Source organism: Carassius auratus, chromosome 34 (genome assembly GCF_003368295.1).
Source record: "Carassius auratus strain Wakin chromosome 34, ASM336829v1, whole genome shotgun sequence".
Lineage (NCBI taxonomy): Eukaryota > Metazoa > Chordata > Actinopteri > Cypriniformes > Cyprinidae > Carassius > Carassius auratus.
The window spans coordinates 15,341,835-15,358,445 of record NC_039276.1 but is presented as its reverse complement, the minus strand read 5'-3'; the positions used below and the strand labels follow the sequence as shown (position 1 = coordinate 15,358,445).

The following is a 16,611-nucleotide window of genomic DNA, read 5'->3' as shown; positions in this document are numbered from 1 at the left end:
GCGAGCTTTTCAAAAAAAAAGTTACATGATCAATGCAATTATTGTAAGTCAAAATATTATTTCAAATAACTAAATCAGCCTGAATTCATTAAGATACGCCAACAAAAGTGAAAGTATATCCAATTTTTATAGTGCACTTCCAAATGAACTTGTGTCTGTGTCTCCTCCTCTTTCTGTCCCTGACTCAGTCCTCTCTCTCTCTCTCTCTCTCTCTCTCTCTCTCTCTCTCAGTGTTTCAGGAGTTCATGTACTGTTTGCTGTTCATCATTTGGCACAGACCATTAAAACTGTAAATCTACAGCCTGAGTCCTCGGATCACCCCTGACTCTCGCTCTATGTGATGTCTCTTCTCTCATGGGACGGTTTGTGCCGGATCGCTGAAGGATGTGGGAACAGGAGCACCTTTCATTCACATGGATCACAGGTTTGCTCAATCTGTTTTCCTAAGGCAAATACATGCAGATGCTGCAGAACCTGATTTTACTAAGTGCGAGGGTCAACAAAGACGTTGATCCAGGAACAGCACTGTCATTAACTCAGATCTGAAGAACCAGTTTATAGTTTTTGTGAACTTTAGGCTTACAATCAGTGTTTGGTGCCTGTACATAACTGTCATTCATCTGTCATGTCCTCTGATTTTAGATTTTACTAAGGTTAGGTATAGGGATATGGATTAAATATCATTAGATATATATTTTTTATTAAAATGTTGTTCCATTATATGGGTCAACAAAATATGCACAGATCTAACTCGGCAAAATGAGGAAGCTGCATGTGAAACACCCCTCAAAATTACCTGGAAACTATTAAACACAGAAGTATGGTGCATACAACATTTCTTTCTTTTTTTAAAATCAAATAATAACATAACTATTGCTTTACATTTAATTATTACATCAGTACTGTATTTTAAGCAGGCTATTATTTGTATTATTTAGTTAGGTATTTGTACCTTCCACGTCGCTTGCTAAAGAAATACCAAACAAAGAAAGTTGTCTAAGTAAATGTGCCAACAAAACTACTCTTCCCGCCGTTTGAGATGTGCCCTGACTTTCATTTCGCGGGTTATTGTTGTCTTCTCAGTGGGTGTTGAGTCGAGGGGGGTAAACCAATAATAACTGGCATTCTTATACAAGATCAGCTTAGATTAAATTGCTAAACGGATTAAAAGAGAGTGAGGGTGATTGTTCATAATATATGATCCTCAAACACACTGCTTTTCTGCAGTCATCAGTGTCTTATTCACAAACAGAAAACCTGTATCCTTACTTAAAAATCCTGATGACTAAAATAAAAGAGAATCAGCATTTTTCTCAAATACACAACAGCTAAACACACTGTTTACTCCTTTAGGAGAGATAAGTGTACTTCTAAGGAGAATGAAACAGACACAGCCCTAGGAGAGCGTTTTCTCTGAGGCATATTCCTGCAGACAGCAGCGCAGGATGCATGTGTAGCTTGTGTTGAACGTCTTGTGATAGTTATCTGAACTGAGACGCACAGGCCGGCTCTGCTCTGTCTTTAGACCGCCTCCCCTTGCACTGAAACAGGGAAAAATGGTCGGAAATGCCTCTCTGCGCCGGTCGTATCTGCAGGAAACTGTAAACTACAGATCTATATTGGGAGCGTGACAACACATCTTTAGGGAGGAACAACTTTACAGGAATTTCCAAACCACCCTGAAAAGAGTGTCACATGAATCTGAGACCGTAACGCATGCTTGTTCAAACACATCTGAGTCTGAATCTGAACAATATGGATTTAATGTGAATGCTAGATTTCGGCTGACTGGTGCCTTTGCAGAAGGAATGAAAGTGTTATATAGTCAGCTGACTTTATAATGCACAGCATTTCCAGAGTCATCGACAAATAAATCAAAGTTTTAGCTCAAAAGATTTAATTTGAGTAGCACTAAAATGCCTGAACTAATGCTTTGATGATCCTAATAAAGACAGAAACTAAAGTGACAAACTTTTTTTTTTGTCAGAAAGTGTAAAAACATAATTTAAATGGTTATTTAAATACCATAAATATTTATAATAATTATTTAATATAATTTAATATGACTGCATTAATCTGAAAACATTGTGCACAGTTTGAAACGGTTTCAGTTTGCTTGAAATGTATCATGCATCATGAAAACCTTGCTGCTGATTGAAAAAAAAATGTTTTAGAGGAAGCTTTTAATAATCGATACCTTAATAAGCAATTCATTAATGCATGTGTGCATCAGATTTATTAATTCATTAATTCCCCCTGACAATGTAAGGCGCTGTGAGTGCTTAGAAAAGTGCAATATAAATGTAAGGAATTATTATTATTATTATTATATCACAGAAATCAAGAATCCAGAGATGTTATTACTAAAGCTCATGCTGATCTTCATCCATGCGCACAAGACAGTGCTAAATCAATGAATACTGGATGAAACTTCTTATTATAGTTGCAGGGTCTCAGCAGAGCCACAAATTAATTAGGCTTTAAAGTCTTAGTAATAACTTACAATTTAATATGCATGCTAATTTTTGTATACAATGATAAAAACACACTAATAGCAAAAACGAATTAAATTTATTCCCAAACACGTATTTTCTATTCTATTCAGATAATAAGACCGTGTCTATGATATGTGATTGTTATTATTAAATATTAAAGTTAGATTTCTAGCTGTGGAAGTGTGAATAACGTCATGTTTGACAGCAATTATGTTTTTCAGTCTCACAGACAGACGATATGAACTTGATGTGATATTACATGTATGACAAGACCAGAAGATGACAAACGAATCTATCTTGACATCATAGATGGGGGCTGTTGTATTTTTCCATATAAATCAATGCACGCTGCCTCTGTAGTAAACAGCAGCTATGGTTGAGGCTCAGTCTGTGACTCATCTTGACTCATCAGTTCAAGTCTGCAAAGTCACAACTAGCATTTAAAAGAATTCGTTCCTCTTGGACTCAAGTCCACATCTCACACGTCTCCTGAGACCCGCATCACATGTTAAATTACATATAAAGCTGTGAGACAGATGCATTCTCACAAACTAACTTACTGCTTTACTGCTCTTGTATCTTATAATGACGAATTTCTGTATTAGTGTCAGATACAGTAAATGCTAGTTGGCTTGCATATCATAGGTTTGCCTGTTGTTTTTTCAGTATAGTGAGTGTTGATTGATTCTTGGATGACTTAAGTTCAGTTTTCAACAGGTACTTGTGTTCATTTTCTGAGTCCTGCTGTGCTTGTATCTGTCTGTTTGTTTGTTGGTAACTGTGTGTCTGTGAGGTGCTTGCGTTAACGTCTTTGCCTCAGGTGCCTGAAGCCGTTCAAAGCCCTGAACAGACCGTCTCAATCACATCCACACTGCGCTCCAGATGCTGTCACTCTCTCATTGACTCACAGAGCTCATGTAGTCACTGCTGCGTTCACTAAAGCTTAGTCACTCTTTCATCTGAAGCTCCAGGTTAGACTGACACACATATAAAGTCTCTCCGATTCATAAACAAATGAGCTTTCTGACTAGACATCGGTGACTTTACTAATAAAAATATAAGATAATGAAAGCTACGAGATCCACACTTGAATAAATGGATAGTTGATGTATTTTTAAATCAGCATCAGTATTTTAAATGAAACTTTATATACATTTATAAGTCAAAAAGTGTATATCTTAGGTTCAGTAACTATTTCTCTATATCATTGAAACATTATTTAAAGAAGCCTTGTATCCTCAAAAAGGCTGCATTTATTTGACTTAAAAAATACAGTAAAACTAATATTTTCAATTTCAATACAATTTAACAACTTTGAAAATGTTGTTTAATTTTATTTAATTTTTTTTTGTGGGAACCGTGCTAAATTTTTCTTTTTAAAGATTCTTTAATGAATATAAAGTTTCAGAAGAACAGCATTCATTTGGAATATACATGTTTTGTACTATTTTAAATGCCTTGTTACTTTTATGAAATTGCATGCACCTTACTGAATGGAAGCATTTAATAAATGAATGGAGTAAGTTACTGGCCACAAACCTTTGTCTCATAGAGGATACGTTTCTATGAAAAATAATTATAAAGAATGGGCAAGGATGTGTCACCTTCCCAAAAGCATGTCATGCCAATAACCCCCATGCAATGCTCATAATCACATACTTTCAGTAAGACAGAGGACACACCCACATTTAAAACATTTCAAAAGCAGGCTTGAAAAAATCATGAACAATAAGAGGTGATCACAGCATTGAAAAATCACCTGCAAAACACATGCTATGCTGCTCATGTTTACATGGCCTGGCACATGGGACGAGCTGCTGTAGACATTCAAACACATCAGACTGTGAGAGGATCACAGCGCAGGTAATGTGGTTTGCCCTTTCAGGCTCATACACGCGGTTGGTTTGCTGATGTGACGCACAGCGCTGCTTTGTGACTGGTAATCTGTGCATCCGCGTGGGATTTACTGTCTCACTTGCAGCTCTTTCAGCTTTGTGTTGTGGAGACAAGCCTGAGCGCTTCCTCCGTTTTTCATTATGGACTGAGGATCAGTGTGATGATAGGTTTTAAACAGCAGAGGTATAATTATGTAATGAAGAGGAGAATGAGTCTGTACTTTTGTATGTTCTAATGTTCACCGTGACACGGGAGAACATCTCTAAAGATCTGTTTGGGTGCGAGAAAGACCGTCTGGAATGTCAAAAACGTGCTCAGAACTGATTATAAGAGGAAATTCAACTTGATGCTTTAAATGTCCTCTTTGAAAAACGTTCCATCTTTTTTGCGTACTCCGAGATGTTTGGTATTAAAATGTGATTAAACATAAGGAAAGATTTTCTCATTTGTGTACACATATGTATATATACAATGTATAAAAAGAGTTAGTATGGTTAACATTTACACATAAAGCAACTGGCTTTGTGGAACTGCAGTAAAGTCAATCTTATTATAAATCGAGGAATGAATCTGCAATGTGCCGTACACCTTCATCTGAAGAAGTCACTCTAACAAACTCTGAAAAAAAAAAAATAGTAACAGTCATAAATGACCACAGATCATTTTTAATTTACAGTCTTATAAACAGATTCTTGACAGGCTGAGGAGTAGCTATATTTGATTTGACACTGTGAATAACAGCGCCATCTTGTGTTCAGTCTTCTACAGTGTACTTAAAATGAGATTTTCGAATATATTTTTAATGCATAGTGTAACAAAAAAATATTTATTTTATTAAAGTATTGTAAAATGTATTTAATTATATTGCTATAACATATTTAAAAACAGCGGTTTTAGAAAAAAATCTAAAAGAAATAAAGAAATAATCATTTTTGGTCAGTGAGCACAGAATAGCACTCATGAATTTAACCAATCAGAATCAAGTATTTCACATTAGTGTGTAACCTGAAACTTATGTCAAGACAACGTGTTTAATGTGCTTTTTAAATAATTATTTCCATGTATTTGTGGTGACAAAAAGGTAAATGCCACTGTTGCTGATTGACAAGATCTGTGACTTGTTTGTTTCTGTTGTGTGAAGGTTGTTTTCTGTCTTTCAGGATGTGTGTATGAGTTGAGATAGAGCTGAGGCAGTGATGGAGGCAGGACTGAACTGCAGCTCTCACTGTGAGTCTGGCGTCTGCTTCATCTATCCAGGAGTGAACAGTCAGCAGGGCTGGGACGTCCTGCAGAGACTGTGTGCGCTCGCAGCGGTGCGTTCACACACTCACCCCGTCCTCCACCACACACTCACAATTACATTCACAAACTGTATAGGATCCACAAGTTTGAGCGAGGCCGCTAGTGAAAACGCTTTTATTTTGCATTTTTTTCTCTTATTTAAAGTGATGAATGACGTTCTTTTGATTCATTAAAGAATCTTGAAAAAAAAAATGTACAACAGTTTCCATAAAAATATGAAGCAGCACATAATTTTTAACATTATAATCAGAAATGTTTCTTGAGGATCAAATCAGCATGTCAAGACTGATTTCTGAAGGATTATGTGACACTGAAGACTGGAGTAATGATGCTGAAAAATGGGCTTTGCATCACAAAAATACTAAATACAATTTAAATATATATTTACATAGACAACAGTGTTTAAATAACAATATTATTGTCTTTAATGCTTTTTTATCAAATAAATGCAGCCTTGGTAAGCGTAAGAAACGTTAAAGAACATTAAAAAGTAGTGTATAGATTGATTGTATTGTGCTGTTTGTCTGTGTGTAGCGGGGTGTGGATGCACCGAGTCGATCTCTGTCTCCTGCTCTCCGTGCTGTAGTCTGGACGCTCCTCTCTTCTGGGATTCTGCTGGCGCTCTTCTTCCTCGTTTTCACACTGCGCTTCAAAAACAACAGGTACAGGATCTCTGGATCTGTAACGGGATTTTATTGCTTGACAGGTGGTCATTTTGATTGTGTACCTCTGACACAGGATAGTGAAGATGTCCAGTCCCAATCTGAATGTGTTGACTCTCTGTGGCAGTGTACTCACATACAGCAGCGGCTTCTTATTCGCCTTGGAGGAGAGAGGAACGCTGTCAGGAGCGGGATCAAACACAGTACAGGTACACACACACACAGACACACACACACATGGTTATTTAGGTAGAAGGAGTTGACATTCAGAAACTAAGACCCTCTTCTCTATGTAAGTTTAACTAAAGCACTATTAATCATGCAGCTGGCCTATTGCTCTGAAATGCTAAATGATGGTCTACATTTTACAACACCATAAACCTCTTTTACTTCACCAAACATGTTTAACAGGATTCTTGATTACTTTGAGCTGTAAGGCTTCTCAAACACTACATCTGTGATTGATTATATACCTGTTGTCTCTGGATTTAGTTAAAGTGTGTGTGTGTGTGTGTGTGTGTGTGTGTGTGTGTGTGTGTGTTGCTGTTTTGGATTGATTAGCAGTGGTTACAAAAAAGAAAAAATATGTTCAAAAGTTTGGGGTCAGCAAGATTTGTTTTTAACAAATTAATACTTTTGTTCAATAAGGACACATTCAACTTTTCAAAAGGGTCAGTAAAGATATTTATGTAACACAGGATTCTTTCGAACGGAAAGAATCCTGAAAAAAATGTATCACAGTTTCCACAAGGAATATTAAACAGCACAACTATTATTTTTTATTAATAGTTATTACATGTAATAATAATACATATTTCTTGAACAGCAAATAAGCATATTAAAAAAAATTCTGAAGGATCATGTGACACAGGATTAAACTACATTTTACAATATATTCACATGGAAAACAGTTATTTCAAATTGTAAAAAAAATATTTCACAATATTAGTGTGTTGTTTCAAATGTTTGTGCATTTTTTAATTTGTAAAAAAGAAACATTTGCATTAATCTGTATATAAATAAAATAAAATAAAATAAAATAAAATAAAATAAAATAAAATAAAATTAAATTAAATTAAATTAAATTAAATTAAATTAAATTAAATTTATGGATTTAGCAGACGCTTTTATCCAAAGCGACGTACAGTGCATTCAGGCTATACATTTTTACCTATCATGTGTTCCCTGGGAATCGAACCCCCAACCTTGATAAGGCACTTGCTCTACCAGTTGAGCTACAGGAACACAAACATATAACATATAACAAGATCTACTCACAACATGGTCATGGTGACAAATGTAGAATGTAGAATACATGAGAGACAACCATATATTTGAGTTACCAAGACAGTAAATGGATTAGCAATATTGAGGAATGGGATTTTCAGTTCTGACTGATTAAAACTCTGGCAGCAGGTCATCCTTATTGTTGAGCTCTGTAGTTTAACAAGTTATTTGATGTCCTGTTTAAGACTTCATTGTGGATTTAAACGAGTTCCAGGTTCAGTTTAACAAACAGGCAGTGTCATGATTTGTATGGTTAAAAGTTTTTCTTGCACTAAATGTGTGTATCTTTTTCTAAACCATCTGAATTTCCATGGCAGGCGCGGATGTGGACACTGTGTATCGGCAGCTCTCTAGTGTTCGGCCCCATTCTTGGGAAAACATGGCGGCTCTACAGAGTGTTCACTCAGCGTGTGCCCGACAAGAGAGTGGTGAGCTGGGATATATGTTTGTGTATGAACAGGCTATGAATCATGGGTTGAGATCAGCGGCTTCACCACGGTGCTTTGTTCTCTTGTGTTTCAGATTATTAGAGACATCCAGCTGATGGGTTTGGTTGCTCTTCTGGTGCTAGTGGATGTTGTTGTTCTAGCAGCATGGGCTCTGACGGATCCGATCAAGTGCTCTCGCTCTATTAGTGCTACAGTGAAGGTACACACACTTTTTAAAGAATTTTCCCTCAGCTCTTGTTAAAAACTCACCATAAATACACTGTAGAGGTAGTCAGTGTAACTTGTGCACTGTATTTCAAGCCTTGTAAAAATGATGTAATAATTCTGTAAAAGAGACACATTTACACTGATGCAAGCTCAAATCATTTATGGCATGTAAAGTGTTTTTTATTAATATTTTGTCAGGTAGTTGAGCGGGATGCATCCTACTCTCTCACCCAGCTGGACTCCTGCTCTTCTCTCTACTCGGACCTCTGGGTAATCCTGCTCTCTGTGCTTAAGGTAAAACTCAGCCTTGGCTTCACAGGAATCAATCCCATTACATTAAATATATTAAAATCAAAACGGTGTAATATTATTCACAATATTATTATTTTGATTTAAAGTAAATGCAGCCCGGTGAGCATAATAGCATAATAATCTTTCAGGAGCATCAATGAATCTTACAGACCTGAAACTTTTGAATAGTAGTATCTGGATATGTTACAGTAAGGAAAATTTATTTGTAATAATTATTTTTCAATAAATATGAACAATTTATATATTATTGAGTATTATAGTATTTTTTTATTATTTTCTAATAATTATATATTTTATTATTTTGGTATTGGGGTAAAATAAAGAAACATCAGGTGCCCATACACTATATATACCCCGTATTTTTCGGACTATAAGTCGCACCTGAGTATAAGTCGCAGCAGTCCAAAAATACGTCATGATGAGGAAAAAAACATATATAAGTCGCATTTATTTAGACCCAAGAACCAAGAGAAAACATTACCGTCTCCAGCCACGAGAGGGCGCTCTATGTCTTCAGTGTAGACTACAGGAGAACTGAGCAGCATAGAGCGCCCTCTGGCGGCTGGAGACGGTAATGTTTTCTCTTGGTTAATTTCTCTCGGTTCATGTCAAATTAATTTTGATAAATAAGTTGCACCTGACTATAAGTTGAAGGACTAGTAAATACATATATATATATATATATATATATATATATATATATATATATATATATATATATATAGTTTCAATGCATTACAGCAGTGAATCTATTTGACCTGCTTTACATGGACTCTCTTTGTTCTTTTGCAGGGCAGTCTCCTCCTGTACGGCACGTATCTTGCCGGTCTGACAAGCAATGTGAGCTTACCTCCAGTAAACCAGTCTATGACCATCATAGGTGCTGTCTGTCTGGTCACCATGTCGAGCGCTGTGGCCGTACCCGTCTCTCTTTACCTGAACGCCTGGCCCAATGTGGTCTACAGTGTAGTGTCCGGAGCCATCTTCATCTGCACATTGGCCATAAACTGTCTACTGTTTGTCCCTCAAGTACGTCCCGGTAAATTCACTGCCAATGTCTTGTGATTTTCAGTCGCACATCTGCCGTTTCTGGTCTGAAAACCCTTAATCGAGAGGCTTATGTTGATGTACAACCCATCGATAAATCTAGCACAGAAGAGGAAGCAGGTGATGAGTTAGCTCAAACATCAGATGTGTATGTATCCTGTACGTTTGGAGAGGACACTGCTAATGTCGGCTTTTTATGACAGTGTGGATTACAGCAGTTCATTAAAGATCGATCCGAACCAAAGAGCTCTGCATCTGTGTATTATGAGTGTGTGTGTGTGTCTGGTTAAGATAAAAAGGCTGGCATAAAATGGAAAACATTTGGTCAATGAGTCACACAGACCTGATAATGCCTGATGCCAAATACCAAAGAAAAAAAAACTAATTCATTCAGTAACTGAACATCAGACACTAATGTATGTGCAGTAATGTATATAATTGAATACCCTTGCTGTATTTACATCTTGTTATTATTATCCGTCGCTCTAGTTGACCCAGTGGAGGCAGTTTGAAGAGGAGACAAACGCTCACCCCAGTCAAATGGCCAAATACTTCAGCAGTCCCAGCAAGACCACACACTCCATGTACAGCGAGGATGAGATCTATTATCTACTTGGAGAAAATGACTCAATGAAAAGACTCATCAGTGAGGTAACAATAATTATTACATTTGCGTTCTTATTCAAAGCAAAGTGATGCACTTTCCGTTTAATTTTGTTCCTTTTAGCATGTATAGCATTCACCACAAAGTAGAGGGAAGTGCTCTTCTAAAGCCCACGGCATGCTTTGCTTCTCCACTTTCTGAGTCATCTCAAAGACCCATGTGTGATTTCGTTGTCTTCTAATGTCCGCACATAGCCCAGTTTTTCTGTTTGCGGGGACAACAGTGCATGTGTGAATGATTAGCAGGTCGAAAACAAAGGTCCACTTGATAGTGTGCAGATGGCAAACACATCCCTCCATGCTCACCGTATACTTTGGACCTGTACATGTCTCTTAATTCTGAAACTAAATCAAGAAGATGTATGTTTGAGATGTTGGCTTAAAGAAATTGTTTCCAACATGAAATCTCTGCATTAATTTGATTACACTGATTTGAGTAAAGCGAGGAACTAGTTTTGTCCACACAGTGATTACTGGTTAGTAAGTGTGTGATGATGAATTCCAGCTTTGGGTGTGGACAGCAGTGTGTTTTGCGTCACTACTCCACGAGTGAGGCTGGTTCCTTTGTTTTACATTTCCTCAAGGCAGCTCTTTGTGATCTCACATCCTGTAACACTGGCACCTCACGCTTACACCTACTTGTGTCGTTCTAGATAATGATCGTGATTAGGGTGGTGAGGTTTTAAACAATTTTCCCATGTGTCCTCCATATTTGCAGAAGAATGCCGTTATTGATAGCCTACAGGAACAAGTGAACAATGCCAAGGACAAGCTGCTCAAACTGATGACTGCTAGCCACCCCTTGGATGAAGGAGAAATAGACTCCTCCAACACGAACCTCAACTCCACCTCCACTCAGACCACAGTGGTATCTCCTAATTCCCCAACTCTTCTTCTGATGAAATACTCAGAAGCTGCTCCCACCCGAGCGCTCGCTCCACCTCCCTATGTGCCTCCTCCATCACTTCCCGCTCATACTATCTCACAGCAAACATCCTCTGAAGGGCCAGTAGCTAGGGAAGTTCCTCCTCCTTCACCACACCTGAGGTATTCACCTCCTCAAGACAGCTCTTCCAATGAGGTTATGAGTCTGAATGGAAACACAGAAGAAGAAGTTCCATCCATGAACAATCTCAGAAACTCAGGTCTTGGAAAAGAGATTTCGGAGAAGCCAGTAGTCGTGCCTTCGGATCGAGACAAATTAGCACAGGGTTCCCCTCCTCTGGGTCCTGCTCCGTATAGTTCCCCACAGGTTGAGTCTCCAGTGCCATCGGCTTCTGTTGAGCTTCCCGCCGTGTCACCGATGGGGCGACTGGGTTTTGTAACTAATGAGCAGCTAGAGGAGATCTTGCAGGAGCTGAGTGTGGACGCCAAGTCCCCCGACCGGGCGCGAAGCCTGTCCCTCAATCCAGATGAACTGAGCACGGCTCCTTCTCCTCAATCTCCTCTACAGTTCTTCTTTCCCACCATCTCACCCTATGCCATGCGTAAACGCAGACCTCCTTTTTACTCCTCAAGAGGTGGACCTCCCCCTTACTATTTTCCAGGCTCGGTTCCTCCAGGGAGGAGGAGGGCACCAGCACTACAGGACCATGGAAAGTTAAGGGACGATGACTCTCAAAGACAAGACTTGTGGCATGAGGGAAAGAGGAGGAGAAGGGGTGAGAAAGCACAGGCTCGCTGTGGCTCGGGACAGAAGCATTGGGAAGGTTCTTCTCACAAATGCTCCATTACACCTTTCACGGGACAGGTTCCTCAGCCTGTCTCTGCTGGACTAATAGAGGGGGTTGAACACTCAGAGGAGTCATATGATTACTCAGACTCAGAGTCCAGCATCTCAGAGGACTACTGTTACTACCAGCGGCCTTACTGCGGGGCCTGTCATCACCCCTACGACTCCACAGACAGCCTCACCTCAGGGACCTCCGACAGCGAGGATGAGGACTTCTACAAGTCACCACATCCTGCTGTAAACTTTAAAGTGGACCTCAAACCAACCTTTGTATGAACAGACCACTATTTGTATTTTAAGTGGTGCTCTTTTTGTTTCGTCTGGACCTAATTGAATTATTTAGATATACACTGCTGTAAGAAGTTTTTTGAAAGAAGTCTCTATGCTCAGCAAGGCTGCATTTATTTCAAAATTCTTTATCAGGAATACAGTAAAACAGTAATACTGTAATATCAGGATATCAGAATGATTTCTGAAGGATCATGTGGCACTGAAGACTGGAGTAGTGATGCTGAAAATTCAGCTTTGCATCACAGAAAAAAAAAAATAAAAAAAAATATATATATATATTTAAAAAAATTACTTTACAAAACATAAAAAAAATCTTAATCATTCCAAACATTTTGACCCTGTATGTTAAAAATGCACTTCATACAAACTTGAATACCCCTCTTCTGTGATGGCCATTATTATTTAAAACTTACATGTTTAATAAAATGTATTTAGCCATTTTTGGTGGTCTAAAGTCAAAAATATCTTGGAAAGTTAATGAGTCGAGGTCAGTATTTTATTTTTATTTTCTTTTTGGCAAGGTTCAGGTTTTCGGATGTCAAACTGAACCTGGTATAATCTGTAATACTGTGTTTTTTTATATTGAAAGATATGTTTGAAAATGATGGAGATGTATACACATAATTTGGTCGATCACATTTTTAGAAATAAAATGTATATTATAAAAAAGGAAAAACAACTAAACTGAAAATAATGTACTGGGCCATAAAGTAGTAGTATAAATAATGAAAATGAGCCAATACCAAGACTTTTTCTTAAAAAAGGTATTTGTTTACACTTATTTGTTTGAGAACGCTATTATTATAGGGTTTCAGAAATATCCATACACTTTTTATGCATTTCTAAATCAAAACTGAGGGTTATGGCTGTTTTGTAAAATCCTATTTATAATTTATTAGGAAAGCTGTGTAGCCTAAAAGAGAGATCAGATGAGGAGATTTGCCATGCAAATATTGTACAAACAAAAAACAAAACAAAAAAAATCTAATCAAAACAATAAAAACAATCAGCTGTGAAGTTTGCTTTTTGAAGTTTGTGTTTTCTATTGAATTCTTACTAAGTGCTTTGATCAGTTGAATTTGCTCTTACAGTTCTGTGATATTCAGAAGGCTTTCCTAGAAATTAAATCTTCTCAGTTGATAAATCTTTTTTTTTTTTTTGCATTATTAAAATGCTTATTTTGTGCTACATAAAACATTCCATAGTCATGCCTTGGTTTTAATGTAGTACTTATTTTGGGCTATTCTTTTTGTTGTGTGTGGAATTTTGTAGAAGTTCTATGTTTACCGAGGCTGTTATATATTTGTTTTTCTCCATATTTATCTAATTTAAACTCTATAGAGGAAATGTGACTGAAGCTGCATCTTTGTTTGTTTAAAATGTTTTTTTTTTTTTGGATTGCATTTCTGTAAATATTTTAGTATGTGTGAATGTTTATATCTGTGTGTCCCTCTCGTAAACATATTTTGAGATGTGTGTTTATCTTTGTTGTGCATGTGAATAAATGTGTACAACTGTATTTATACATCTGTGCATGTATGCAAACACACATCCACACTTGCCAAGGAAGTATTTGCATTAAGAAAAAAAAAAAGAAAACTGCAACTTGCATTATTTGCATCACTTGCTCTATTGCAAATGTAGGCTATTTGTGAAACATCATCATAAAATGTTCTCAAAGCAGCATGATCACATCACAGAAAAGAGTGATAACAGAAAATAAATGCAGACATTGTGAAACATTCTGAATAACAAATAGAATATTCACCGTAGTTCAAAAAACCACAATAATATTGATGGCCGGGGGAAAGAGAGAATCTGCCAATCTGCCCAGTTTGTCAAATTTCACATTCAGTATTTACTATAAAAGATATATATATATATATATATATAATGGTGCAGCACCCATTCACTGCAGAGGATCCATTGGTGTGCAAATTATGTAATGCTACATTCATGCAAAACCCATACAAATGAATGCACAAACCGCATACTCAAACTCAACCATTGATGAACTGTTCATTTGAGCTTTTAAAACTGCCCCACATCTGTCACCAGCTAATGTCAGACACAATTTGAATAGAACATGTTTCAAAATGAAACTGCTTGTATGTAAGAGCCAGACAAACTTGCAAATGACAAATTTCTTTTAACTAGAGCGTTTAAAGGTCACGGTAATTCTGCTGTCTTAGCATTGGGATGCTACTGCAAAACCTCTCTTTTCAGCACGGTTTAAGATGCACATTCACTGCCAATCTTACAATGTGTTGCTGACCTAAGAATATACTGGGCAAAATGTCGTATAACTTGGATGCAAACATATATATATTGAAAGTGAAAGCAAGTGATATCTATTGGAAATATATTCTGGAGGATTAGGGTTCTTCTCTTGAAGTAGCGTAAATGTATATGTTGAAGTCTTTTTGTGACCATTGTATCCATCCTGTCAATTCTCCTGTGTTAAATATCCTAATTTAAGATACTTTTTTTTTTTTTTAATTAGGAACACTTGCAGGCCTATATTATTATTTGTAGCTCAAAAGGAACTAGACACATTACATTATACTAAGGCTCTAAATAGGCTACATAATTATAATCGTGAGTAGCGTGAGTAATATGTATAGCCTACATTTAGAATGGCAAATATTTTATTTATTTATCCTTTTTTTACGATTGGCAAGCGCCAGGTGACGGAATAGATCACAGCTCAGCTGACTAGCAACAGTGCAGTTTGGTTACTTTTACGCCTTTGATGCTTCTTCACGATTGGTCCGTTTAATTTCCCTACTTACGCTTATTGGATGATTTTACAATCAGACTTTCCACGCACCCGCCCACTTTCAACTTCCGCGCGTGGTTGCAGAACACAGATTGGCAAATTACGCCATGTGTTCTGCGGACACACACATTCGATTGGCTGAGTGTCTGGCCGTCGCTCCGCCCACCTACGAGGAAAGGCGCCGGATTGGCTGGCGCCGACCTCCACGGGCCTTCCTGCGCGTTCACATTTTCTGATTCTTGACGCAGCGAAGTGGCGTAACCCCAGCTGTGCTCCCGTTCAACTCTATCACAACCCTTGCGCAGATCGCGCAGTTTACGTTCTTCGGCCGGAGTGACAAAGAGAACGAGCACAGACCGACGGAGAAGATATAAAAAAGGAAATTTCTGAATTACCGTGCGGATTCTGATCACCGTTTCCTTTCGGAACCGCACGTTTGGCTCGTTTCTTGAACTACCCGTGTACATTTGGGATTTCTTATCTGGTCATCCGTGTGCATGGAGTTAAGTGGGTCGGGGCGGCCGAGGATATCAGTCTTGAAATTTGGCAATTGGAAAATTCTGAGTATCGTTGGTTAGAGCAAGGAAGCCGCCATGGCTGGTGCCACAGGATCACTGGGTCTCCACCTCAGTATATGAAAAATACTGAATGGTGATGAAAAACCACTTCAGTTTCTCAGCGTTTTGAGGGTATTTTAGACACGGACCGTGTTCTTTGTGTAAATCTCTGTTCCTGTCAGAGGGAAAGAAAGAGACGAGGATCGTTGGGTTTCGTTCGAGCGGAACTGGGAAAAGGCCAATTTCATGAGTGTCTTAATTCATGACCGAATTTATCTGAGGTTTCATCCTTGAAGGTAAAACTGATAATCACAGGAAAATTATGATCTGATCTGAAGAAGTTCCCTGAATAAATCGATCGCGAAGGGACCCCGGACAGCCGAGCCGCTTTAGCCCATTTTCCTTCTGATTTAAGTCGTAGACAAACTGCTTCCCACTGGTCGAAACGGATTCGTTTAAGACTAACGGTCGTATTTTACTCTGAGAGACGTCTGCGTGGGATTTCGGATTGGAAAATGTCCGGTCGGCCCAGAACCACCTCCTTCGCAGAGAGCTGCAAGCCAGTGCCGCAGCCGTCAGCGTTCGGCAGCATGAAAGTCAGCAGTAAGTAGCCTGTCATTTTCGGACGCCGGGAAATCTGCTTTTAGTGCTTTGGCGAGGCTGCTCGTGCCGTTTGACTTAACCTGGGCGCTTTAATAACCGAGAATGGGCGCGACGAGCCAGTCAGGCACGTGAGCAGAGATTTGAGGGTCTTCAAGTGTCACCTTTGGGTGAAATACGACGTGCCCCATTTTAAATCGACCAAGTGTGCTTTATCCCTCAGCAGAACCGATACATGACCCTGTCATGGGCTAAACGGGCATGACTGCCTTTGATTCTGGGCAGGTTGGTGGCGAGTTAACTTTAGTTGCATTCATTTAAGATAAGGTCTT

The 16,611-nt window shown here is 38.3% G+C and overlaps 2 protein-coding genes across 5 annotated transcripts in view; both read left to right on the top strand.

Moving 5' to 3' along the window:
* The first annotated feature begins 234 nt into the window (after positions 1-234).
* Positions 235-12,534, top strand: LOC113053288 (probable G-protein coupled receptor 156). Of its 3 annotated transcripts, none has more exons than XM_026218200.1 (10): positions 235-424; positions 5,552-5,704; positions 6,228-6,355; positions 6,483-6,564; positions 7,960-8,070; positions 8,165-8,290; positions 8,497-8,592; positions 9,403-9,639; positions 10,147-10,308; positions 11,039-12,534. In XM_026218200.1, exons 2-10 carry the CDS (start codon positions 5,588-5,590, stop codon positions 12,326-12,328), a joined length of 2,349 nt encoding a protein of 782 aa, XP_026073985.1. In that variant the 5' UTR covers positions 235-424; positions 5,552-5,587; the 3' UTR covers positions 12,329-12,534. The 3 variants fall into 3 exon arrangements, with proteins under 3 accessions (XP_026073985.1, XP_026073983.1, XP_026073984.1); XM_026218198.1 differs by having other exon boundaries at positions 6,432-6,564; XM_026218199.1 differs by lacking the exon at positions 235-424 and adding an exon at positions 4,210-4,358 and having other exon boundaries at positions 6,432-6,564.
* Positions 12,535-15,363: 2,829 nt separating this feature from the next.
* LOC113053287 (glycogen synthase kinase-3 beta-like) overlaps positions 15,364-16,611 on the top strand; it is a 35,396-nt gene continuing 34,148 nt past the window's right edge. Inside the window, exon 1 of one of the 2 annotated variants that reach the window (XM_026218196.1) lies at positions 15,364-16,282. In XM_026218196.1, the coding sequence (XP_026073981.1) occupies positions 16,195-16,282 (88 nt within the window). In that variant the 5' untranslated portion in view covers positions 15,364-16,194. The remainder of the gene's footprint in view (positions 16,283-16,611) is intronic. The other variant, XM_026218197.1, reaches the window with a different exon arrangement.

Excerpts from the sequence above, each read along its gene's own strand:
- LOC113053288 (XM_026218198.1), top strand. The coding sequence starts at position 5,588 with ATGGAGGCAGGACTGAACTGCAGCTCTCACTGTGAGTCTGGCGTCTGC. Across the intron at positions 8,291-8,496 it reads CTATTAGTGCTACAGTGAAG|GTAGTTGAGCGGGATGCATC; the intron begins GTACACACACTT and ends ATATTTTGTCAG. Across the intron at positions 8,593-9,402 it reads TCCTGCTCTCTGTGCTTAAG|GGCAGTCTCCTCCTGTACGG; the intron begins GTAAAACTCAGC and ends GTTCTTTTGCAG.